This window comes from Solanum verrucosum, unplaced genomic scaffold (assembly GCF_900185275.1).
Source record: "Solanum verrucosum unplaced genomic scaffold, falcon-dt-bn FXZP01000103.1, whole genome shotgun sequence".
Classification (NCBI taxonomy): domain Eukaryota; kingdom Viridiplantae; phylum Streptophyta; class Magnoliopsida; order Solanales; family Solanaceae; genus Solanum; species Solanum verrucosum.
Genome location: NW_026020048.1, coordinates 10,118,481 through 10,143,359, shown reverse-complemented (window position 1 = coordinate 10,143,359; position 24,879 = coordinate 10,118,481). Strand labels below are relative to the sequence as shown.

Sequence of the window (24,879 nt, the reverse complement as noted above, 5' to 3'; positions counted from 1 at the left end):
ACTCTTTTGCCTTTTTGTCAAACACTTTTTTTAATAAAATAGAAATAGTTAAATCACTTTTTTTCCAATAATACTTATTTATTATTGACTTTGCACACTTTTTAAAAAATTATAAATGCAAGGGTTGTTTTAATATATCACCCTCTAAATATAATAAATACAACTTTCATTTTAGCTCTCAATCCTAGTACACGTAAGTTACCAAAAAAATTCCACCTGTCGGTGGTCAAAACTTAAAAATAGGAAAAACATGCATATATATCTTAAATGTGCAAGAAATTAACTTGTCCCATCGTTACCAAAGACTTAAAAGGGCTTTTGGTTGGACAATCGTTCTCATATTACTCTATTCGTTTATTTTTATTTGTCACTATTTAATTTAGCACACACACATATATATATCTAATATTTGATATAGGTATTTTATTAAATTATTCCAATTCATAAAATATGATATTTTTGGGATTGAAGTTTGAAAATAATTTGAAGGATAAGTATTTAATGCAAAAGGAGCCTCAAACTTTTGGATTAAAAGAAAAAAAAATTAATGCAAAAGGTAAAACATGGAATTTTTTTTTTATCTTTTCTTGATATGTCAAAAGTGACAAGTTCAAATGAAAATTTATTTTAATCGAATAATTTACAAGTAAAAGTGAATAGAGGTAATAATTGTTAACTTTTATTTTAGTATATTTCTTAAGAAATTATAAATATGAACAATATTTTTTATCAATGCCAAATAGATAAAGTAGTTACAAGGCATATTTTAAATGGAAAAGGACTTAAGGCTACTAGTGGGTGACAACATTAACTTAATTATTGATGAAATGGATATAGAGGGAGACCCATTTTCATTAGTTTGATTGGTGAGATAAAGATTAAATAAAATAATTTTATAAAATATTTTAATTCATAAAATATCTTCCTTTATCTTATCACCAACCAAATGATCCGTAAACAGTAGGTAATAGTATACACAGTAAATTAAACAAATTAAAAATTTGAAATTGAACTAAAATGTATTAGTGAGCGGTCACTAGTGGAATCTAATCCCGATTGTACAATCCTATCTACTAACATCATCTGTTAGTCCAATTATATCTAATTAAACATTAAGTATTTCCATCCACAATTCTCAGGCAAATATCCCAAACGCAAATATCTTTATTTTATTCTTATACTTATACGCGGAGTATTTATCCGCTTAACGGCGACGTCAGAATCCCGTTACTGTAGGAAAAAGATCCGTCACAATGGTGGACCACAAGACGAAGCGCCCAATAATACGAACCTAATCGAATCATTCAACGGAATGCCTATCATCATCATTATCACCATCACCGTCCCCCAACACTTCTTCTCTCTCCCTACTGCTGCGCTGCGGCAAAAGAAGATATCTTCAGTCAGATCGTACGATTCTGGTGTGCATAATTCTGCAATTCTACCAATTTATATAGTAACAAACAATTTGTGTAATTCTCTAACTTGTTGAAGTTTATTGCTTAGAATTTGAAGAGAGATGTATCAAAACATTGATGAGAAGAAGGTGGTATAAGTGCAAGTCGAAGGAAACTATTGGAGAAGTTGTGATTATGGAGGTTGCGGAGGTAGCAGTGAAGATGACAAGAGAACGGGAGGTTTTAGAGGTGGTCGACACAAGGAAGAGGAAGAAGCGTGATGGTGATTTGGAGATGTCACCAGCTGTAGCTCGTGTTAGAAGAAATTCCGTAGTCTCAGTTGTACCGGCGAGTGTTGAATCTCCACCGAGCAAGCTTAGTTCCCAGGGAAATACTGTTTCGTGTAAACCGGCTGTGTGTTCTAACTTTCATGACGGTTTAGCATCTGGTTTTGGAGATGATGAATCAAGCAATGTCACAAAAGGAAGCTCGAAATTTGTAGATCTGGATGTATGTGAAATTAAACTCTCTGAATTTTACTTGTTTAGCTGTTCTATTTTTCTGCTTCCTTTAATATTTTCAGGTCTGATAGTATCAAGTTAATGCATTAGAATTGGAGTGAATTGTCATGCCGTTCTATAACTGCTCATTTTTGTGAAATTTATGGCGGACTGATATTTGAATTTCGAATTTTCCAGGAGGACAGTGTGGAAATTGCAACCAGCTATTCAGAGTTGAGAGAAAGGTAAATACGTATTCTATATAATTTTCATGGCGTTTCAATTCTCTCTCAGATCCGCCTCTTCAGTATTTTCTTTTTCTTCATCTTTTATTGAAAACAAAGCGTCATTCCGCAGTAGAGAGACAATACTCTCCAGCAAATTCAAAGTTGAATTTCACAAAGTGGAGTCAACACCGAAACCAAAACATGCTAAATCTTGCCGCCGCCGATTGACAGAGGCAATTATGCCCTCCGAGGCTGAGCTTGATGAGTTCTTTGCTGCAGCCGAGAAAGATCTCCACAAACATTTTGCAGAAAAGTACAATTCTATCTCTCTCTTCCTCATTTTTTACGCATTTGTATCTCCTTTTTCAAAATTCTGCTCGGAAAAGAGTATCATTATTCATGAAAGTGCGTGCTGTAACAGATACAACTTTGACTTTGCAAAAGAGGAGCCATTGGAAGGTCGCTACGAATGGGTTCGACAATGAAACCACAATATTTAAAGGCCAAGATCATAGCAATAGCAGCAGTTGCTTCTTAATCTAATTTGTTAGTAGTGATTCTAGTATTTCCAAGTATATTTAACTGTTCACTCTTTAAACTAGTACTACTTCTCTTTTTTTGTTTTCTTACTTTATTGCTTTATGATTTTGGTTTCCATGGGGCAGGAGTTCAATTTGAATATGTACAGCCCGGGAACACGAAATGATCTCTCTTTTGTGTTAATATACAAGTAGTATTAACCGAGAAGCTGCCTCTGCAAATCATTTCCTTTGGAGAAAATATTAATTCTCTGAAGAATAAGAGTTCATCTTTTATAAATTTTCGAGTTTGATATCCTCTCGATTTTAACGTCCTTCGTAATGGGGCACGATTATTTCGAATGTCAATAGCTAATAGTTTGAAACTGATGAGGAAGAAATTAAAATTTTAAAATAGGCCGTTGTTACGTACAGTGCTTATGATTTGGTGATACTGTATATATGTGAAAATGTACATTTTGTTCTGGGACTAAAAGAACTGACGTCCGAAGGGGAAGATGGAATATTCGGTGGAGGCATTGAAGCAGTGAGCAGAGAGGTAGGTTAGAGTAGAGAAAAACGCAGCAATAGGCCTTGCCGGACACGTGCTGACTGCTTATAAGTAAACGAAAGCTATTCTTTTTACAGGCTTTTAGTAGTGTGGACCTCTCCATGCAGTCACAAAGTACTTGGGGTGAAACAAATAATTACTCCACTCTTTTCTTTTTTTCTCTTTTGGTAATTTGGGTTTCATTGCTACTGCTTATGCAAGAAAACTGACTTGCATTATTTGTGCTTACACATGAACTAGTGTAGTGTTCAAAAATTTTAAAATTAGCATGGAGCAAAAGTTGTTTGAGAAAATGTTGTAATCGAAAGAAATGTTAAAAGATCATTTGTTACTCAAGCATTCTTCTGAAATAGGCTTCCTTATTTAGGGTAGTGTACCTGCTGCTGCTTTATACCATTGATGAGTGGACTATTGTGCTGAAAATGTATATTGGGTATCCAGTTTTACATCGTCATATTACATTAATATACCGTTTGCCTTGGTTTCATATGATAATTATACCCTTCAACTTTGTGTACTCACAACTATACCCTTAAAATTAGTATAAAATTGAACATGTAGCGTTCTACGTGACAATACATGTAGGACGCCACGTAGGACACAAAATCGTTATGTAGGATGTCACCTAAGACGAATGTGTCAATTTGTTCAATTTTATCTAAGTTTAAGTGACTACTTTTATAAACCCAAAATTGAAGGCCATAGATATCAACTGAAGTCAAGTTAAATGACACATTTATATATGAGTCAAAACAAACAATTTAACTTTAAGCCATATATAATTATGTGAGAATACATATTACTTAATCATAGTTAAGACAATAAATGAATATGTAGAATAGTCCGTTGCACAAAGCATTCCGTGTTTATGCATGATTTTGGGAAGGGTTGCACCGCGAGGGGCGTGATCTAAACAACCTACTATAATGCAAGTATTAATAACGGCTTCCACGATCCAAACCTATGACCTATAAGTCATACATGCAAATAAGTTTCTACAGTTCCTAGCAGTATGTGGCTTAATGCTAAATGTGTATCAACTAATTGAAGTTACCCCTTTTGAGTGTTCTTTTGGTGCAAGTCTTGACTTTCTTACAGTAGTAATTTACGGCCACTGTACTTATTTTTTTGCAAGGTTTCTCCTGAGTACTTTCTTGAATTTAAGTTATATATGTTGTTAATTAGTGTAAGAATACACCATCAACAAAAAATTCTTACACTAATAGTGTATTACTTTCCAGAATTTGAGCACTTTTTGTTATGCGGCGGCACAGAAAATTAAAGTCTGCACATAATCATGCATCTTTATTTCGTATTTTCACTTTTGCCAAAATTGTTATATAATGGAAATAAAGCCATCTTATAACTTTGGTGCAAGTTTTTTGTCGCGTATAAATGATATAAACGAAAAGGTACCCAGCAATTGCTAGTTACTCCCTAATCCCGGTTCATTTTATTTGGTTCAGATTGACTTGAAGGTAGAAATATTATTAGAGGCTAATTTTAGTAAATTAATCTTGTTAATTATGCTTTGAAAATCTAAACTTGACTAATAGTGTACTTCATATAGTTATTTGATAACCAGTGTAGTATAAGAAGGAAAAAGATAAATTTCATTTGCTAAAATGGACAAATAAAAAGAGAATCTTCAAATAACTGGGTAAAGCTGGAGATCTCATTTCTTAGAAGGGTTTGGACTGACTTAAGGCCAAACTTATTTTTAAGGAGTTAATATCTTAAAAGGTCACTGAAGTATAAGAAATTATCTAGCAAAGTCATTAAACTTTATTTTGTATCAATAAAATCACTCAACTAAAAACTTTATCTTCAAAAATCACTCAACTACATTTATTATTAAAATAAATTAAACATGACAAAATAAAATATTTTTCATGGCATGTAATCATAAATCCCACAAATAAATAAAATTTATAGAATTTATTTATTATTATACTAACCCACCCTGAAACCCATATACCTGATTCATGCTCTTATTTTCATTATTTCCTCTAGCAAATTGTATAGCTGAAAAATTGAAGTTGTTGGCAAGTTACAATTGTTAGTTCTGATTAGAGAAATTAAGTCGTCACATAAAAAAAAAATGAGAAATCAACTTCTTTATCTTTTTATGGTCAAATTACTCCCTTCATTGTAGAAATTAACTTCTTAAAAAATATTCTCTAACTTCATTAAATTCATGTCCAATCTTTTACATATCAATAATATGAAAAATTAATATTAGTACAATTGAAGATACTTATCTGTGTAATGTCACGAGACCTGCAACAAGTAATTATATAGTAGCAAATAAAAATATAAAATTAACTAATACTCCCTCCATTTCAGAAAATCAAAAATATTTTTTTTAAAAAAAACTACGTGCCATTATCATCAAATAATTACATAAATTATTAGTTGTCAAATTAAAATTTCCATACATAATTCGTAAAATAAATTTGTGTCGAGGACCTTGAAATCTGATGGACTAAACCACTGAAAGACCTCAACATCCAAGAATTTAAAAATGTCACTGATAAGATCAAACAGATAAGAAAAAAAAATTGAAGCCAATTTATGGGTGGGTCTGGTATAATAATAAATAGATTCTATAAGGTTATTTATTTTTGGGGTTTATAATTACATGACATAAAAATAATACTTATATTTTATCATGTCAAATCTATTTTAATGATAAATGAAGTTGAGTGATTTTTGAAGATAAAAACTTTAAGTTGAGTGATTTTATTGATACAAAATAAAGTTCAATGACTTTACTAAATAATTTCATATAGTTCAATGACCTTTTAAGAGATTAACTCTATTTTTAAGTCAGTTTTTAACTTCTGAAGCGTTTGACAAATATTAAAATAAGTCACAAAATGATTTAAAATAAGTTAGAAAATGTTTGGCAAGATTAACTTAAAATAAGTTAAAAACCAAAAATAGGTCTCCCCTAGTTTTATTTTTTGACTTAAAAATCATTTAAGTTTGACTTTTTATTTTTGCTTAAAAACTTTTTTTTAAGTCAATCCAAACGGAGTCTTAGTTGTCTATACTTTGGCACCTTGATTTCTCCTAGATGTCTTTTCTCCTCTCTCTTTTTCCTATTAGCTTTTCCTTAGCTGGTTAACCAATCAATTTAACACATGTCCTACTGCTATAGCTACTTAGGTTTGAGATTCAAATCATTGTAGCTAAATGATTAGGCAATGCTAGTTACTGTCATAATTTGAATAGATGTAAAGAAATAAGTCATCAATACCCGTTCCGCATGCAGGACCAAATTTTGGTCTACAAGACATCACTAGATAGATAGATAGATAGAAACAGTTAAGTTCGATAGCATATTGTATAAGACACCCCCTCTACAGACTACAGCATATTGAAGTTCGATAGAAAATGGAATCATTCATCTTGAGCAAAATGTAGAATGATCCAATATCTTATCGACTGAAAAAAATAAGTAATTTACATCATCTCTAATACTCTTTTGGGGAGTACCCTTTAAAAGGAAAAGAAAAACAAACAAAGTCATGTCTGTACAAGTTTCTAATAGGAAAAATAACTGAAATCGCGCGGAGACAAAAATACAACTGTACTGATCTATAAGAAACGTTGATTTTACTTGATAGTGAGTTCTGACGAAGACTGAACAGTCTACACATTAGACCTCTCTTGATGTTGTTAAGATGTCCGTAGGAAGATATTTGAGCGCTTGGAAAATTGTTAGCCTACTTTCTGAAGTCTTTCAACAATGATACTTAATGAACTATCTCTTAAATGATTACGATGGGAGTTAAAGATCACTACTCTATATTCAAAATGTTTAAACAATTTCGAGAGAACCATTTGATCTTGTGGACACTGATCGGGTGGAACTGTTCTTTACAGAACGAGGAACAGATCGCGTGGAACCTTCTCTGGAAATAGTGGAATACTGCATGATCAATGTTTTCACTATCTGTCTGAATTTCCTCCTATAAGTTGGAAACTTAGAAACACTTCTAATCATTCCCACCATCCTGCCAAACCAACAGAATAAATGACGACCCACAAATCTTGCTTCAACACTGCAAACTTATGATGAAAATATAAACGAAAAGGCTTACCTTCGGCTTATGCCTTCAATTTGAGCTGATCTGAGAGATTCCTGAGGCGCCACACTTCCATTTTCCCAGGCCTTAAAGCGTTCAGAGTTGCTCTCGAAAAGGACCACTTTCTCTAGGAACCTCATTTCACCGTCTTCTAGGCTCAGGACTCTAATTTGTTCCTTGAGGACCATGACTGGTTGGAAAAACCAGTCCAATAATCTGTCCTGAGGTCTGTTCAGCTGAGTGATCTCAAGATCCTCTAGAAGGAACAATCCATCTGATCCGGCTTTTATGGAATAAAAGATTATCTGTAGAAATGTATAACATGCTAAACCAACATTGATGACTGCAACATCAACTCCATGTTTTCCCTTTAACCAATCATCCAGGTCGTTGGGAGTTATCACTTTCGCGTCCAATAATTCCTTGCCCCTTATTTCACATGATTTCATCATGTTCTGCCACACCTGTTAATTGTTGTGACATGTCAATTACCCAATTTCATGGTTTACAAGACAAGAAAAATATGATTCTGTGTTGAATTGTGTGACCATCTTATCTAAAAATATGATTTACTTAATTACGTCTTCAAAGTACATATAAAGATGTTACTCTAGTAGATCATTTCACATGTTTGTCAGCATTTTGCAAATTAGCCAGAAAAGAACAGAGAAAGAAAAGCATACCTGCACCATTTTCACTTCTTGTATTGCCTCTCTCACTGATCTAGACGACGTTAAGCTTGGCACGAGCATTGCAGGTGCTTCAGCAAATATCGAGTTTAGTCTGCCTTGTACTGAACCGTTTCGTTTCACAGAGTAATCTGACGAATTGGATCCCTTCTTGTTTCGATAATGAGGCCTGGCTGCGACTAAGATGATCAGTAACATTGACAAATATGAAAACCGTGTATACAGAAATAAGGGAGAACTCGAGTAATTACTTTGGAAGAATGGACCCTTCTCTAAGGTAAAGCCAATCATTTGTGTACTCATCAAACTCTGCTACCATTGCGACCACGAAAGCAACACCTCTTTGGAAGGACCTCTCCTGAATTCACAGTTTTAACTAATGATAAATCCGACGGTCACACTAAAACAGCAGACAGAACTGAGAAACTAATGAGGCAACGAAATAAATTACCTGATAGACGATAACAGCTCCATATAATCCAATGAAAAAGCTGGAGAAAACAGCCATTATGACACTTCCAATGACAACAAGAGGCCACAGAAGGATTGTTAATCCAGCAATGGGAATGCAAGCAGTTTCAAGAAATGGACCTTCGCGGCTTATCAGATCATGTATGAGTCTGTACCATCCTTTGAACAACATAAATGGGCTCTTTACTATGGCTATAGCAGTGTAAAGAGGAATTTCCACAATCAGTCCCAATAAACCAACCATGATACATCCTGGTACATGGATGAATCTGCAACACAACATTTTGCATATTATTTTTACTGGTTAGAATTGAATAGATGCTAGTACCCAAATAAGATATCGAAACATTCTATTTACATATAATTTTGATTGGTATCATCCTCTTTTTTTTCTTTTTCCTGCTTGATATAAAACTCTTCCCACAAATCATAAAAAATATTTCTTTCTTGTATTCTAGTTCTTCAGACTGTTTCTTATCATTTTCTAGACTTAATGCATTACCATTTTCCGTCTTCTTTTCTTGATGTTTACTCTTTTATCTTGGAGAAACTGTAAAGTTGTCTCTGCGTGGTCATGAGTTCAAGCCGTGGAAACAACCACTAATGCTTGCATTATGGTAGACTGTCTACATCAATAGGTATGCCCCTTCCCGAACTTCTTTAACACAAAGATGTTTTGTGCACCAGACTATCCTTTCTTTTCTTAGTCACCACTATACTTTTCCTAGTCTCATTTTTTTAATGTGTTCATTGTGACTTGTGAGGGCACGGAGAAAGTCAAATCCATTTATTATTCTGAGTCCAGGGTAGTTTATTGACTTCTTCATCAAAATAATTTGTGGTAAGTTGAGTTTTAATATAATATAGCCCTATTAGAAAATGAACACGATAACGTGTATAACAATTAGAAGATTCATTATGATTGTCCCCTATTTTTTAATTTTTTTCCTGATAAAGTTTTGGCCGTCATAAAATTCGAGTCTCCACCTTGTAATTCTCTACTCCATTTACCTTTTTTTTACAGAAAAAAAAACATAGAAAGGGATATTAGAAACAAACCTAAAAGGCTGAAAGTCGAGAGAAGCAGGGGAATCACGCAGTTCCTTCAAATACATTGGATAAGAATGATAACACATATCTGCAAAATCTCGAACAGCAGTACAGCTACCTTTTATGGTTCCCCATGTTCCATCCTGTAAATTAACATAATCAAAACAACCTTAAAAAAACAATACTAAACTACAGAACCAAAAACAAGAATTGGTAGTAATTTCTTACCACAATGCAATGAACAAACTTGTTAAATTCATCTTCATGTCTGAAAGCTTCAAAGGCAGAAACCCAAGGAGCAAAGAAACCATATCCAACTCCCACAAGAACACTACCAGCTAAGCTTAAACACAACCAAATACCAAACAAAACTGGCAAACCGAACAAGAAAGCTACTTTAAGCGGTGCATCAAACCTATTAGTCCTGTTCAATTGTAAACAAATCCACATTAGAAAAAATTAAAAAAAAATCAACTTTGGACAACATAAATGAATGGCCTTAAAAAAAAGACATTTACTTGACAAGGGTGTAAATTGTCCAGAAAACATGTGTTGGGAAGAGACATAAAATCACCCCAACATTTCCTATAATAAGTATTAGGCCAGCAATTGGACCCACCAACAAACCTGCAATCGGAAAAATTATGCAATTGAGAACCAGCAACAATAACACAGATCAACAACAACATACCTTACCACGAGAATCTGTTTCCGAAAGACCCTCGGTCAAAGAACAATAATACAGACCATGATCATAAAATCATACTACATTAGAAAAAATCTTGAAAGGTAATAAATAAATAAATTAGTACTTACTTTTGAGAGCACCCAAAAATAAAGCAGAGTAAAACGCAAAAACAACATAAACACCCTGGAGCCAAGAATTTACGTTGTTGGTCATGTTCTTTTTTTGTTTGTGTGTGTCAAATAACAGAAACTCAAGAATGAATTATGAAAGGCAACTAATAAAATTTTTAAAGAGAGAAGCTAGGCTGGAATTATATTGTGTTGGTCCATGACGTAATTAAGGATGAGTGAGAGTCATAGGAAGATTATTTTTTTTGTGAAATTTGGCGTGCCTCTTTTCTTAGTAAATTAGAATATCAATAATTATGCACTTTTCTTACTGGTTTAGTTTCTTTCATTAATAATTAAAATAAGCCAACTTATTTGAATTGTGCCTGGAAATAAAATACTAATTAGATATGTTTGTCTTCTAGAAACAGAGAGTTAGAAATATTATTTAAAAGCTTCAAAAAGAAAGGTAGCTTCTAGTACTTGATTTCTTCTCTTAATAGTTAATGCACCTTAAGCTTATAGCTGCCTATTTTGGAATGATAACGACTTTACAACTTAGATTACAAGAAATAAAAAAAAAAAATTAATGGCCTAAGCAAAAAATGAAAAATTAATATTAAAATGTTGAAACAAAAAAAAAACTAATTAAAAGAGTAATAAGACGGATAAATTGAAATGGGGTGGTACACGATTTTTTTTAAAAAGAAAACGTATAATAATTCTTTCATTTATTATTTTAAAGTATTAAGGTCTTAAAAATGTTGATTGAGTTTTTTGTTCTTCGTTAAAATACTTTACAATAGACAAAAATGTCATTTAGTACTATTTTTCTCAAAGTATTATTTTCCTCAAGGTATTATTTAATTATCTTTATAAGATTTAAAATTAAGAAGTCCTAAAATATATGATAGGACGCAAATATAATTTAAAAATTAATGAGTCCTAAAATATATGATAAAAGGTATTAGGAGAATTAATAATTAAGAAATCCTAAAATATATGGTAAAAAGAAAATATATTTTAAATATGATGCATCATAAAAGATATAAAGCAAAATAAAATCACATCATGTTAGGAAAAATTAGGAATTTTACCACCATAATATGGCCTAAATTTGGCATAAAAGATCCCACAATTTACTTTTTGGTGTCTAATAACTCAAATACATTCCCCCCCCCTAAATATTTGGCATTGTATTGCTAAATATTGAGACCATTTATGTCATTGTTATAAACAAATCATTCATGACCTAATAATTTATTTTAGCTTGTAGTATTGAAATGTAAATCCTTGTGATCATAATTATAAATTATCACTTTTCTCAATTTCAATAAATTTGTGATTTTTAGCTTCTAAGTCTACATACGTTTACAATGGAGGTACGCTAAATTAGTTATTAAATCTATTATAATATTTAACGACTTTAAAATTAATCAAAGTTACAACTTACAACTATTAAATCTTATCTTATTTGTAATAACTAAGAACTTTTAATATTTAGTACTTTAAAGTGATGTTTTATTATTATTTGTACTATATCTAAATTCCTAATATTTTAATACTTTAAAAACAAATTTTTACATTATATAAATCTTACTTAAATTAAGGCAAATAAAATAAATAAATAAATAAATAAAAGAATTTAAAAGTATTCGAGGAAGAGATCATATTTTTTAAAATGAGTTTTTAATCTCCATATATGAAATTCCTATCATTTAAATAGATATAATATTTATTCAACGTCAACTACAGTTTTTTAAATAATTTTGTTCTTTTTATACATAATTTTATCTATCAACGTAAGACACACATATAAAATACATACACTAAACTAGTTGCTAAAAAACGAGGTACCTTATTGGGGCCTAAGAGAGTTGCCTTATTTTCTAATGCTTAAAATAGGCCGTGCTATTCACATACCTATTCCACCTTAAACGTTCATTGATCCAACAAATTCAGATTCACATACACAAAATCTATCAAAAGGGAAGCACATCAAAAAAAAATTTATAAAGGGTACCCTGATGATTCTGTAAAACCACTTATTTTAATGTGACTATTGGAGAAATGACGGTAGGAAAAGATCCTCTCTTTTTTGGGTTGGGGCAAAATAAGCCACATGTGTTTTATTGTGTATGAAAATAATAGTAGTGATAGCTAGTGATGATAAGATAAGATTATGGTTGGATTACGTGTGTGAAGCACAATTAGGAAAGTTTCCGTCCTCCGACGCAGGCTGCCGAAGATGATTAGTCTAAGCCTAGCAGGCTTTAATTTTTTACTCAAACCTATTTTTAAGCTAAAAATATATATATGAAATTAAAACATAACCACTAACCTAAAATAAAGTCCTATTCCAACAATGAACTTTCTTTATCTTAATTGAGTAATTATCAACAAAACCACAATCATTTAATAACTCTCTCAATAGGAAAAATTATACTAATAATTATATTTTATAAGAATATGGAATATAGCAAGAGGCACACCAATTTTTTATTTATATATTTTTAATCTTTCATACATATTGTCTTATCACGTGTTTTTTTTTTGTTTTCACTTTATGAAGGAATAAAGAGTAATTGGTCAAACTCTTCAAAGTGTGTGCAATTTTTGGTTCAAGCTCCTATATGTATAGAGGAAGAAAAAAAGGGGTCCTATATATATATATATAGTCAGGTGTTGTAAAAAAAGGGTCCTTTTAAAAGACGTTTCAATCAAATATTTATGCCCAGCATGACTAAACATTTGAATAGACAAATAAGGTACCTAACATGTTCAAGGTTTGTGGAAATACTTGTATGGTAATGAAAGTTTAGTCTGTTGATTGGAAGGAATTTTTGGTCCCTACTCTCCTCTCAATTTTAATTGAGGCAACTCTTATTTGTTCACCATCAACTAATCTAATTTCGAAAATATATAACATTACTAATCCAATGATTTGTAATGAATAAAGTCACCTGATGAAAATAAGCCCTACCCAAAAAAAGAGTTCACCCAAAAGGACTTAAACTACAACTTATATTTTATTAATTAAAACTATCTTGAATCATTATTGTTATCCATTACGCAAAAGATTCACTATATATTCATAACTATTAAAAACTAATATATATATATATATATATATATATATATATATATATGACAAAGAGGTGGTAAATTAACTTCATCGTATTCGCTATAAAATTATTTTCTTTATATTAAGTTTAGTGTATCATAGCGGGAGTTGAATTCCAACTTGTTAAAAGAAAAACCCAAAAAAGTGTAGTTGATTGATTCTCTTACCATATGACACTTCCTTTTTTCCTTTTACTTGTCATTTGTCAAGTATACAAAAAATTTAAAAAGTTTCATTTTAATTGTCTACTTCCAAATTGAGAGACAATTATTATTTTTAATAAATTTAACTCTTATTATTTATATAATTTCTAGAGTGGAAGGCAAAATATAAACTAGATTACATTCCGGGCATTATAGTTGACTATACAATTTGAAAAGAACTAAAGCTTGGCCCAAGTAATTAGTCAACCCCCATTAATTGTTTTTATAGGTCAAGTGGTCATTATAGTTTTTTTACCTTAAGCAAAAGAGGGAAAATGCATACACCTGTTTTAGCATGTTGTTTTTGGGCTAATAATAAACTGGATCATTGTAGAAACCAAATCAGGTTTACTGTATTTTTTTAAATTATTATTTTAGAATTGTTTGATAATTGCGAATCTATTCCATATACCATGAAATATTATGTCCTGATTAGGAATAAGTATTATAACCTGACTAGTACTTGGCCCAAAATGTAAAATATGGTTGAGAAAATTGTCTTTTGGATTCTACATTGTTGAATGAGGTACTCGATCGGCCACTAATAAATGTTACAACTTACGACAACATCCTCTTGCGTTTACACAATTAATACCACTTATCTACATTATGTTATATGAACTTCACTAAAATATTCACATCATTTATTCAGTGTTTTACTAAACTAGACTGGCAAATAACTGTTTCTCCATTATCAGGAGATCCAAGGAATGGTAGCTTTAACAAGTTACACGTGTAAACCAGGTGGCTAGAGACTCACAAGACAGTATGCCAGTACCCCCACACACAAGCTAGTGTTATTCTTGTTAATAGTGAAAAACGGTTCATGTTTTGTAATCCAGCAAAAGATTATTAAACCACAAAAATGGATCTCTAAATTGTGGATTGTTTGTTTCTTTAACCAAATGAAAAAAAATGTGCTTATCACCGAACACCTAAAAGGGTTTTTTCTATCCCTTCTTTTACTATTAGTTGTTTTCTAGTCTTCGTTGTTGTGTACATCACATTTTTTTTCTATCCAGGGGAGTGGTAGGAATAGGATCTGCTAGAAAAAAGAACAAATCCCTTCAAAGGTACAATCTTTATTCCATTTTCCATCAGGAAAATGAAGATTAAAGTAGTTCATCGAAGTGAACCCCCAAATCAAGAACGTGTTTCGGTTTCCTACCCAGATATGCCGAAGAAGGAGGTTTTTGATGAGGAACAGGAAAATCAACAACTTGGAACTCAAGAACCTGAACCTGAGCCTGATTCTGCAATACCCAAGTTGGGGAATGACAATTTGAGTCTTGTTGATGCTTCTATTCCAATTGATTCCCTAACCCCATCTACCCAAACTCCAATTTCTTCTTTGCTGGTAGGTACTCTTTTCTCTCTCTGTTGTTATTTGCCTGTCTTGATTTACTGAATTGATGTTGGATCTGGCTTAATGATTTCATCAGGGTAAGAGAAGAAGGAAGCCCAAGGAGATGATTGATCAGATTTCAACAATTCCCTTCAGGAAGAAAAGGGTATTCAAGAAACAGTCTCAATCCAGCAATGTGAGATATACTTCTCTTTGTATCAACTATTTCCTGTCGAACACACAGTTTTCATTAGCAATCAATAACCTATGGATCAGTTGATGTATCGCCAATTTATCCTTCTTGTTTTGCTGATAAAGGTTCAACTAATTGCTATGTTAATTTGCAACTCACTCTGCTGGAAAATGTGATTATTGTAGCAGTATTTACAACTCCAACTCTTGTTTACAGTTGGGATCTCATCAATTGCAAACCTGTCTAAGCTGATGCGTGAACGTGGGATAGTAATTAACGCAACAACTTAAGAAAACAGGCTGATTTACAATGCAACCTGGCTACCAAAGTTACCTTAAGCAAGCAACCACAACATTTCCCTAAAAATTGTCCCAGATAACACTTAGCTTGGTTCCCTAGCCTTTTATTCCGACTGTTCCACCAGGCCACCCCATCTCCGTGGTCTTTTGTTTCTGTGAAGAGTTATTTGGGAACTTCAACAACTGCACTTATGAAAGGACTTATTTCTGTTATAGATTTCTTAATTAGTCCTTCAAGGTTTTTTCTGTGCTTAAATCTGAAGTCAAACTGGTAGTTATTTGGTATTTGTGAATGTAATATGATGTAGAGTTCCTAAAGTAGAAGTGAGCACTCGTCCAACCCCCAGCCGGCAGTCCATCGAATAAGGCCCCACGGGTAGTCCCCTATCCATATCAACAGGATGAAGTGATGGGAAATGCTTGCTTTCTTAGAAAAAAACTTTCTTTATTAAGAGTCCTTTAGAAGCTAAGCTCCTTGAGATATTAAGATTCACTTAACTTCATACCTCTAAGCGATGGTGACTGTGATGATAGTCACTTCGCTTTCCTTTTAGAATGAAAAAGGAAAACTGAAAGATTGAGCATAAAAAAAATATAGACAATGAGCTATTACAGGAGATGAAACTAGTGAAAATAGTTGTGACAGCTGAGTACAGCATGGATGGAACCAATCAGGGTTGACTCAAAGCTTATTCAAATTCATAGAGAACTTGCATTTTCCAAACTAGGAGTCTAAGATTGGTCTAGGCCTAAGAGTGACTTCAGATTACTCGCATTGGCAAATATTCTATCGGGAGGAAAGGCGCTTTCAGTTGTCTGCCAAGTATTATTTTGAATAACAAAATGTGTTATCATTACTACACAAAATTTAAGATTTAAATGAAAGGTATAATCTGCATTCTACTAAATCTCATGCTGGTTTCATGATGCCAAATAACTCATTAACTTGCATGGTAGTAATCCCTTTTTATGGTTATATAAGATATAATCATTTTCCTATCTGTTGCATTCGACATTTAGGCAGTATTTCAGGAGATCTCTTTGGTTATGCTAATTTTAGATTCAGAACATAATTGTGATCTTACCAAATTTCTAACACACTCTACTTTTTGTCACATTCCATGACTGTACTTTTACCAAGAAATTATTTTAACATCTCTGTTGCTGTTCCTCTTATCCTTGAGCAGGGAGTAGTTGATGCTGGGCGCAGATCAATTAGGTCAGTCTTTTAGTACAATACATTCTTTGGCTATTCTTGCACAATTGTGAACCTTCGGTATTTGAGAGTGACAGTTATTTGCTTTTATCATGAAGCACCAAACTAGAGAGGGCTACAGCTGATGGGTCTGGAAATGCTACCCAAATGAAATTACCAATCATCATTCGAGCAGAGGAGTTCCTGTTAAGTATTGGAAATGAATATCCCAGCTTCATGAAATTGTTAGTTAGATCACATGTCGGTAGTTGTTTTTGGATGGTAAGTTTTGTCTAAGCGACTTAACTTTTGATTTAGCAAAGTAATTATTTACTTAACCCTCTAATTTTTGTTTATATTGTCCATACAAATAGGGGCTTCCTGTGCCATTCTGCAAGAACCATCTTCCAAGAAAGGACACTCCGGTTATTCTTGAAAGTGAGACTGGAGAAGAGTATGAAATAAAATACATTGCTGAAAAGACCGGACTTAGTGCAGGATGGAGAAAGTATGCTGCTGCTCACAAGTTGGTTGAGGGAGATGTTTTGGTTTTTCAACTTGTCGAGCCTACTAGATTCAAGGTGACACTCCCAAATTTCTTTTCTTAACATGCTTTGACTCGGCTTATTGCAATGGTTGTATGCCATACCGTATTAGTTTATCTACTTGTACAGAAGTGTAGCAGATAACTATGGTTACTTGAGAAGTGGGATCAATTTTCTTTTTCCTGTTTCATGGCATATAAGAATGACGTCATCATGTTAAACCAACTTATCTGCTCATCCATCAAGATTCTGCAACAGGAGTGTGAATTGGTCAGTTTAAAATAGGTCTATTCTCATCCGAAGGCACATTCTTGGTTAAATCAACAGATTTGGGCAGAATTATGGTTATTGTAGATTAATGCTGGAAAAAGATATTGAATTTGACTCTAGTATGTTTGATATTAATATATATCCTGGGAGACTTTGTTAGAGTTGAGGCTCTTTCAGTTGTAATCTACAAATTTTGAGGTCACCAGTTTTGTGGCATTGTGCTTGAACAGGATGGAAGTAGTTGACAAACTAACAGTTAAGGTGTCCTCTCTATTGTATTTCCTCAAAACAAAGTCAGGGGGGAAGAGGGAAAGTTCTGCCTACATCCTATCCTCCCCAGCCCCACTTGTGGGATTACACTGGGTATGTTGTTGTAGTAAAGTCGGGGGGGGGGGGGGGGGGGACATTGATCCTACTGCTGGTCAGCATCAACATTATCACAAGTGCGGTAAACTCTATTTTTTCCCTGTGCTGAACTATTCAAGTCCAAAAATGGTAGAGCAGGCATTCTAATCTGTTATAGTTTTGTAAAGAGAACTATCATCATAGTAAGGTTTGCAGGTATCTTGGTAGAGCATGTCTCACGTATTTGCTTAGCCTATCATGGATCCAGATAGAATATACTATTTGTTGTGGTTCATTTCTTGCTTAGCTGGTTTCCTAGCATTGTACTTCTAGGCCTCATGGATAGTGTCTGGAGACTGTCTTATCAACATTACAGTGAGCCCATGTTAGTGCACACCTGCCTCAAACCAAGCATCTATCAAGGTATCTTTTGGAAGGAACAAATATATGGGCAATACTATTGGTAGAAATTCACATGTTTTCATCTTAAACTTATTTGGTCACTTTGGTGCCTATAATTGAGGGCAGGTATGCACTTGTTTTTTTTTACTCGATTAAACATTAATTCCACAAATATTGTGGATTCTTTTTAACATACCAAAAGTAAGAGGATAGCTATTAGTGAGTGCATCCTTTTACTGAAGCAAATGGAAAGGATAGAAAATGTATTTCGCTGTGGATAAACAAATTCATGGTAGTCCCTGAATATAGCAGTGACACTGTTGAAACATTTTGACGGTGGGATGATTATCGACTTTGTGTGATGGCAGTTAATTGGTGGGGGCACAGAGAATAACAAATACTATTATCTCTGTATCAACACCTGATATTTGCTATATCTCTTGACAGGCTTGAGAGGCAATTTCTGATTGAATTAGGGCTATTGAAAAAGTTGCTTTAATTATATCAACTGTTATCCAGTCAACAGCATGATAAACTCTGTTGCAAGTGATGATAGTTTTTGTCTTAAGCCTGGTGTCAGATATTATATAGGACATCTCAGTAGGAATGCTCACCATGAAGTGAACCAGAAACTTGGAAATTGAAGAAATGGTTTTCTAACTGCAAATGATCTAAACTTCGTTTCTGATTTCATAGGTGTATGTCATAAGAGCAAATGATCTAAAGGAGGTGGATGGCGCTCTTAGCCTTCTAAATTTGGATGCACCCGCCAAGCAAAGTGATGCAGGTCAGTAAATCAATTTTATACCCGAAACATTCTATTCTGTGAAACATGATATAGCTTTTAGTCTTTTGTGGTTCTTCTAAACAACTTGTTTCCAATTTGTTACATGTCAGAGGGAACTATTGGTAATAACATAAAGAAGCGCCAAAAGAAGTCTCTTCCCTTAACTGTTGTGCAAAAGAGGAGACGAAAGGAGGATCTGAGTAAACAACTTGTGCCATTGGAGGCACAGTCGGGAAATGATAGCGATGAGGTTGCTTCAGAAATTTTAGAGGGCTCAAGGTCCTCTGGTCTTGCTGTTAATTTTAGAGACATTAAGAGCCTTGAGGAGTTTCACATTCTGGTGAATGGAGTATGCATAGACCCTGAACTTCCTGAACATATAAGGAGAAAGTACTATGAGTTATGCTGCAGTAAAAATGCTTTTCTTCATGATCGTCTTCTACAAGGTCTTCATTGTAAGTTGGTCGCTGGTATGATTTTTGAAGTCGTCAACATTGCCGATATGGTAAGAGCCTGCAAGCTCACCACCCCACGGAAGGAATTCGATAAATGGGAGAAGTCACTGAAATCTTTTGAACTTCTGGGCATGAATGTTGGATTTTTGAGGACTCGTCTGCGCTGGTTGCTGAGTCTTGCATTTGACTCTGAAGGTGCTTCGGACACCAAGAGGTACTGGGACGCTAAAAAGGAATGGTCTCGAGCTGAAGATGAGATACGGAATCTTGAAATGAAACTTGAGGAACTGAAACAAGCTTCTGGAAAATATGTTGCTGATGTTGAGGCTCTGAAATCAAAAGCTGAGAGCTATGAGCTTATGTTTCAAGGAGAAGTCAATGCTCCATGGTAATCTTATCAATATTATATGTTGTATGCAGCAAATCAGAGGGAACGGTACAAAGGGAAAATGTTGTTAGTTTGTACTTGGTAGTAATATCAAGCTAGGAGGGCATGATAATTGTACTTTTTCGATTGCTAAATTCTGCTGCTATTGTTATTTAAGCCTAAAGACCTAGCTAAAAAAATTCATGGACTGGTGTCTGGTGTGTACAAGTAGTCTATATTCTAAGTCACTGTTTCAAAATTTTCTAATTAGATGAGGGAAAAAAATTGCTCTCTTCAACTTTAGATCAAATATACTTGAATCGAGGGTATTTCAGAAGCAACTATTTGTAAGGGTATAGTCTATATGCACTACCTTCTCTATATCCCATTTATGGGATTACATTGGGTAATGAAATTGTCAAATTCAGTCACTTTAAACTGAGAAATATTCATTTAGAACTTTTTTGCTACCAAAATCAGGGAAACCATCTTTTGATGTTTTAGTCTAAAAGAAGTGATCAATTTTTATTTATTTATTTTGAACTTTTTTTAATTATAAATTTTACTGTTAATCAAAGCATCATTTTTATTGTTCATTTGATTTTGGAAAAGCTTCCAAATAGTAAATAAACAAGTTTTTTGGTACTATAGTTGAAAGTGAAGTAAGAGAGGATATCAAGTATAGGAATAGGAAGCTTCTTTGCAAAATGGGCCAAGTACGTTTTGTCCGGCAGCTCCCACGCTATGGACATTATAATTAATAATTTATATGTATGCATATTGTCACTTGTATATTCAAATACACATTTATCAATTCTCATGACTCAGATTCAGATTGGTAAAAGTGAAATCTCTTTTGGAGTTTTGTGCTTCTTCCTCATCCAGCCTGTCATTTTGACCTTAACTTTCATTTCTAATTATTATTATTACTATTTATTTACTAGTACCAAAATATACAAATATAGTACTCTAGTTGAAGAACAAGAAGGAAATAAAGAATAATATGTCATGTACCTTAGTACTACTAGTATTTTTGCAGTTGAACTTTGCAAGTCCCTTACAAAAACAAATGATTGACATGAGTTTTTTTTTATCATAATAATATTAATTAATGTTGGTCTTAGGAAAATGATTTGAAGAAATATTAAACATTGAAAAGAAATAAGTATATGATTTCGTCTTGATATGCCATAAGTAAAATAACAAATTATTTTTAATATAACAGACAAATAAAAGTTATGCTTGCTCATCCTGGTCGCCTTCTCAATCATTTTTATAGCCGAAATGCCCCTTATAGCTGTCATTTCATCTGAGAAATTATACGAGCTAGAGATATTCCAACAATGATCTCCCAAATTGTACATATTTAACAATTGATGATTCAATACAAAAAAAAAAAAAAACACAATAGCTCTAAAAGATAGTACTAGTAGAAAATGATAAGAATTGAACTCCAAACACTTGTACACAAAACAAATCAGAATCTATGTTGATTCAATTCTCCCAAACTTCAAAAAAACTAAAAAGCATAGAAGCCATCCCCCAAAATACTTTGGTAGTTTCAATTAAAACGAAAGTCCATATCTCTTCCACTACCAGACCCATTGTACACTTCCTGCAAATTATAAACAAAACACTCATATCATATCAAAAGACTCGATTTTTACTAGACATAAAACTAATGTATGTTTGCATAAATAAATAAAACGTACCTTGGTAGAATGAGGCAGGTCTTGAGGCCTTTTTTCATCATTTTTCTTAGAGCCAAGATTAGATTTTTTGAGGCCTAATAAGCCTTTCCACCTAGTAGAACTTTTGGGTATCCTCAAAGTAAAATCATCATCGTTGTCGTCATTGAGAAGTTCATCTCGAATAGTAGTAGTAGTAGTAGTTTTGTGAGTGTCTTTAAAAGGCAACAATCTGCCTTTAGAGAAAAGTTCATCAGCAGTAAGCATGCTATAATTAGTGACGGAGAATTCAAAGTCAGAGGAAACAGGGGAATCCCTCCTCTCATTTTTGATCAAGTGTTGAGAAGAATTAGTTGAAGAATCAATGAAGTCATTTGAGAAGGATATTCTAGGACTCATTGAATAAAGTTTGTTGTTGTTTTGGTCAGCAGATGAGTTGTTTTTGTTGTACATTTCTAAGCATGCCATGAAGAAGAGTGACTATTTACTCTCAAACAAAACATAACATAGTGAGTAGTGAGTTGGTATTGCAAAATAAGAGCCCAACCAGACTTGGCCACAACCTCTCACTACTACCAATTGTTGCTTCCTAAGGGGACCCTCTTTTTCGCAGTTAATACCCACCACTACATGTCTCTATTTATATATATCATCATTCACGAGTATAGGCCCTGCGATCTTGGAGTCGCAAGAAAAAAGTGGTAGATTTTTAGATCATTTTGAAAAAATAGATTTAAATGATGTTTTCATACAATTTTTTATTTTTAGATGATACATTATATAAAAGTCATTATGCAAATTACAGTGGTATCTACATCACAATAAAGTACAATTAAAATAATTAACTTCCGTATTTCACACATTACAGTACAACATAATCATATGAAAATAACGGTTAGTTCAATCTTCTTGTAAGTTGTAAATTATTGAATTGATTTTCTCCTGATCATATTTACGAATCTTGTGAAAACAAGATTAAGCAAGTAAGACACTTTTGTTGGATCAATCATGTTTTTCAAAGTAGTCGGAGTCATAAATAGATAAAAGTAATTATGAAATATACAAATTTGAGGTAAATTTTAAAAGAACTCAACAGCTATATTTTGGCTTTAAAAAAAAGTTTGTCGTTTTTTATTTATAGAATTTGGATTTTTTTTGCGCAAAAAATAAATCAAAATTAAACAAATTTCCACTCCCTAGCTAAGCAATGATATTTTGTAGGGTCCGTTAAATAGTAACCAATTGAATTCAAAATCGCGGAAGAATCACATTTATGTTGAAAGAGGAGAGGGTCTTTTTTTCTTATCCTTTATGCATTCAATATTTGAAATTTATTTGCTACACTAATCAACATCCGAGCAAACACCCATTGGTGAATAGTAATAATTTGGAATAGATTCATTTAAGAAGAAAATACTATCTGATAACAAGTTTTTTTTCTCCTAGTTCGAATTCAAAATCTTTGAGAGTGATAATAATTTTTTTTTTATAGTTTAAATTCAAAATCTTTGAGGATAAATGGATCATATCCATATTATAAAAAGAGAATGTTATTGATTTATTTATTTTTGCTAAAGAACACATTCTCATCAATATCTAATTTAAAGGGCTACTGACATAATAGTCCTACACGAATGACCACGGTGAAAAAAAATAATGTGGCAGGAGGATAGTTAGTACAATTATATTTTGACAAAATACCAGTCACACTTTGACTATATGGTGGATGTACATGGACATCAAATCAAAGATGGTGACACTTTTTGGCATGTCGTGTTAGTTTGGAATTGAGCTATAAATGTACGAGTGTTTGCTCTGATTTTTGGGAAAACGCTTCCGCAATTCCGTACGAAATTCGAATTCGAGACACTTTGATAATGAATGAATGAATACTTATCACTCTACCACACCTTTTGTTGGTATGAGTGTTTACTATGATTTGATCATTTAATATAAATGACGAAATTAGTTATCTCGTATAAAAGATGAAATAATTAATCTAGTAAAATATCTCACCATCGTATCAAATGACCCCTAAATCTTGGATAGAATCCGATGGGGAAGGAAGGCAAATTGTCACTTCATTATGTTTTTTCACTGAGTGCCCCTTCCTTGGAGTTTTTCTGGACATTTCTTTTTCATTATCTTTTCTCTTCGACGTGCCGTTGTATAGTGTTCTGTGCATTCATTCCCGAAATCATTTCTTTGATTGGGATATAAAAAGTTGGAAAATAATTTCGGCTTTTAAGTGCCCATCCATGTATATGTCCAAATTCAATTGGAGCTTATAAAAGGACAAGAAAAACTTTGACAGAAATTTTGACCATGTTTAGTACTCCATCATATATATTCAAATTTAGGTTGTGGATTCATACAATGCATAGTTTAAATATGAAAAGATTAGGATATACTCACTCCCTCTAGTTCATAATATACGATATTTTTAGTTTTCTATTATTCTAAAATAACTTCTTCTTTTTAAAATATACTAACTAGGAAGGTGTTATTGTTTTAATTTTTAAATTTATTCTTATTTTGAGAAGTTGATTTTTACAACAATAACACACCTAATGTAATTTTATAAGTGGGATCTAGTGACGATAGAGTGTATTCTGATCTTATTCTTATTTCGTGGAGGTAGAAAAAGTGACTTTTGAAAGACCCGCGACTTAAGTAACACATATCAAAATATATATTTTTTAAATAATACAAAGGACATAACAAATAACAAGAAAAACCATTACATAGTATTCATAAAAGAAGGAACAACTAAAATAGTTAAATAGTGTAAACATCGAAGTATAAAAAACAATAGGTAGTAACAGAAATCGTAGGACAGAAAACTATGAGAATAATATTATTACTAATGATATGAAAGGCGAAACAGGTACAATTCACCAAACTATTACCAAGCCTATTTGAACGCTCAACTACCTTATTCTAATCTTCCATATATCCTAATATGTGACCATCATATCTTTTTATCTAAAGTCATGCCTTTAGCACGTTGAAGATGTGTCATGTGTCCTATCTAACTATTCCTTCTCAATATTTTTGATCTACCTCTACCTTTTCTTAAATTCCACCATAGACAACCTCTCATACCGACTCACTAGGACATTACACATTTTTTCTTTACATATCTGAATTATCTTAGTCTCGTTTCTTTACCTTGTCTACCTCGGTGGCTACTCCCACTTTATTCCTAATATCTTTATTCCTAAATTTTGTAAGAAGTAGGTTCAAAGTAAAAACTTCAAGTAGTATGTAATATGGACGTTTTCTTGTCTTATTAGTTTAGTGGCTTGGAATGACATTTCGTATTCATTATCTCTTGGATGTGCCGTTA

At 32.8% G+C, this 24,879-nt stretch overlaps 4 protein-coding genes across 4 annotated transcripts; 2 read left to right on the top strand and 2 right to left on the bottom strand.

Moving 5' to 3' along the window:
• The first annotated feature begins 1,205 nt into the window (after positions 1 to 1,205).
• On the top strand, positions 1,206 to 2,904 carry LOC125822606 (cyclin-dependent kinase inhibitor 6-like). The gene is made up of 4 exons (XM_049502021.1): positions 1,206 to 1,907; positions 2,096 to 2,142; positions 2,255 to 2,437; positions 2,546 to 2,904. The coding sequence occupies exons 1-4, from the start codon at positions 1,536 to 1,538 to the stop codon at positions 2,607 to 2,609; spliced, it is 666 nt and encodes a 221-aa protein (XP_049357978.1). The 5' UTR covers positions 1,206 to 1,535; the 3' UTR covers positions 2,610 to 2,904.
• A 4,081-nt stretch (positions 2,905 to 6,985) lies between these two features.
• Positions 6,986 to 10,552, bottom strand: LOC125822600 (uncharacterized membrane protein At3g27390). The gene is made up of 9 exons (XM_049502015.1): positions 10,334 to 10,552; positions 10,036 to 10,144; positions 9,746 to 9,941; positions 9,527 to 9,660; positions 8,448 to 8,736; positions 8,248 to 8,354; positions 7,991 to 8,165; positions 7,323 to 7,771; positions 6,986 to 7,235 (listed from the first exon to the last, which is right to left on the bottom strand). Exons 1-9 carry the CDS (start codon positions 10,416 to 10,418, stop codon positions 7,040 to 7,042), a joined length of 1,740 nt encoding a protein of 579 aa, XP_049357972.1. The 5' UTR covers positions 10,419 to 10,552; the 3' UTR covers positions 6,986 to 7,039.
• A 3,983-nt stretch (positions 10,553 to 14,535) lies between these two features.
• Positions 14,536 to 20,112, top strand: LOC125822605 (B3 domain-containing protein Os01g0234100-like). Its single transcript, XM_049502020.1, has 7 exons — positions 14,536 to 14,996; positions 15,082 to 15,180; positions 16,664 to 16,695; positions 16,791 to 16,953; positions 17,046 to 17,252; positions 18,930 to 19,020; positions 19,131 to 20,112. The coding sequence occupies exons 1-7, from the start codon at positions 14,745 to 14,747 to the stop codon at positions 19,865 to 19,867; spliced, it is 1,581 nt and encodes a 526-aa protein (XP_049357977.1). The 5' UTR covers positions 14,536 to 14,744; the 3' UTR covers positions 19,868 to 20,112.
• A 1,144-nt stretch (positions 20,113 to 21,256) lies between these two features.
• Positions 21,257 to 22,017, bottom strand: LOC125822603 (uncharacterized). Its single transcript, XM_049502018.1, has 2 exons — positions 21,555 to 22,017; positions 21,257 to 21,457 (listed from the first exon to the last, which is right to left on the bottom strand). The coding sequence occupies exons 1-2, from the start codon at positions 21,996 to 21,998 to the stop codon at positions 21,404 to 21,406; spliced, it is 498 nt and encodes a 165-aa protein (XP_049357975.1). The 5' UTR covers positions 21,999 to 22,017; the 3' UTR covers positions 21,257 to 21,403.
• Positions 22,018 to 24,879: the final 2,862 nt, after the last annotated feature.

What these genes read in the sequence shown, in the direction of transcription:
- LOC125822606 (XM_049502021.1), top strand. Translation starts at nt 1,536, where the DNA reads ATGAGAAGAAGGTGGTATAAGTGCAAGTCGAAGGAAACTATTGGAGAA. An exon ending in CGAAATTTGTAGATCTGGAT is followed by an intron (nt 1,908 to 2,095) that starts GTATGTGAAATT and finishes CGAATTTTCCAG; the next exon opens with GAGGACAGTGTGGAAATTGC. An exon ending in TATTCAGAGTTGAGAGAAAG is followed by an intron (nt 2,143 to 2,254) that starts GTAAATACGTAT and finishes GTCATTCCGCAG; the next exon opens with TAGAGAGACAATACTCTCCA.
- LOC125822600 (XM_049502015.1), bottom strand. Translation starts at nt 10,418, where the DNA reads ATGACCAACAACGTAAATTCTTGGCTCCAGGGTGTTTATGTTGTTTTT. An exon ending in ACAATTTACACCCTTGTCAA is followed by an intron (nt 9,942 to 10,035) that starts GTAAATGTCTTT and finishes ACAATTGAACAG; the next exon opens with GACTAATAGGTTTGATGCAC. An exon ending in CTCGACTTTCAGCCTTTTAG is followed by an intron (nt 8,737 to 9,526) that starts GTTTGTTTCTAA and finishes GTTGTGTTGCAG; the next exon opens with ATTCATCCATGTACCAGGAT.
- LOC125822605 (XM_049502020.1), top strand. Translation starts at nt 14,745, where the DNA reads ATGAAGATTAAAGTAGTTCATCGAAGTGAACCCCCAAATCAAGAACGT. An exon ending in AACAGTCTCAATCCAGCAAT is followed by an intron (nt 15,181 to 16,663) that starts GTGAGATATACT and finishes ATCCTTGAGCAG; the next exon opens with GGAGTAGTTGATGCTGGGCG. An exon ending in GCTGGGCGCAGATCAATTAG is followed by an intron (nt 16,696 to 16,790) that starts GTCAGTCTTTTA and finishes TTTATCATGAAG; the next exon opens with CACCAAACTAGAGAGGGCTA.
- LOC125822603 (XM_049502018.1), bottom strand. Translation starts at nt 21,998, where the DNA reads ATGGCATGCTTAGAAATGTACAACAAAAACAACTCATCTGCTGACCAA. An exon ending in ACCTGCCTCATTCTACCAAG is followed by an intron (nt 21,458 to 21,554) that starts GTACGTTTTATT and finishes TATAATTTGCAG; the next exon opens with GAAGTGTACAATGGGTCTGG.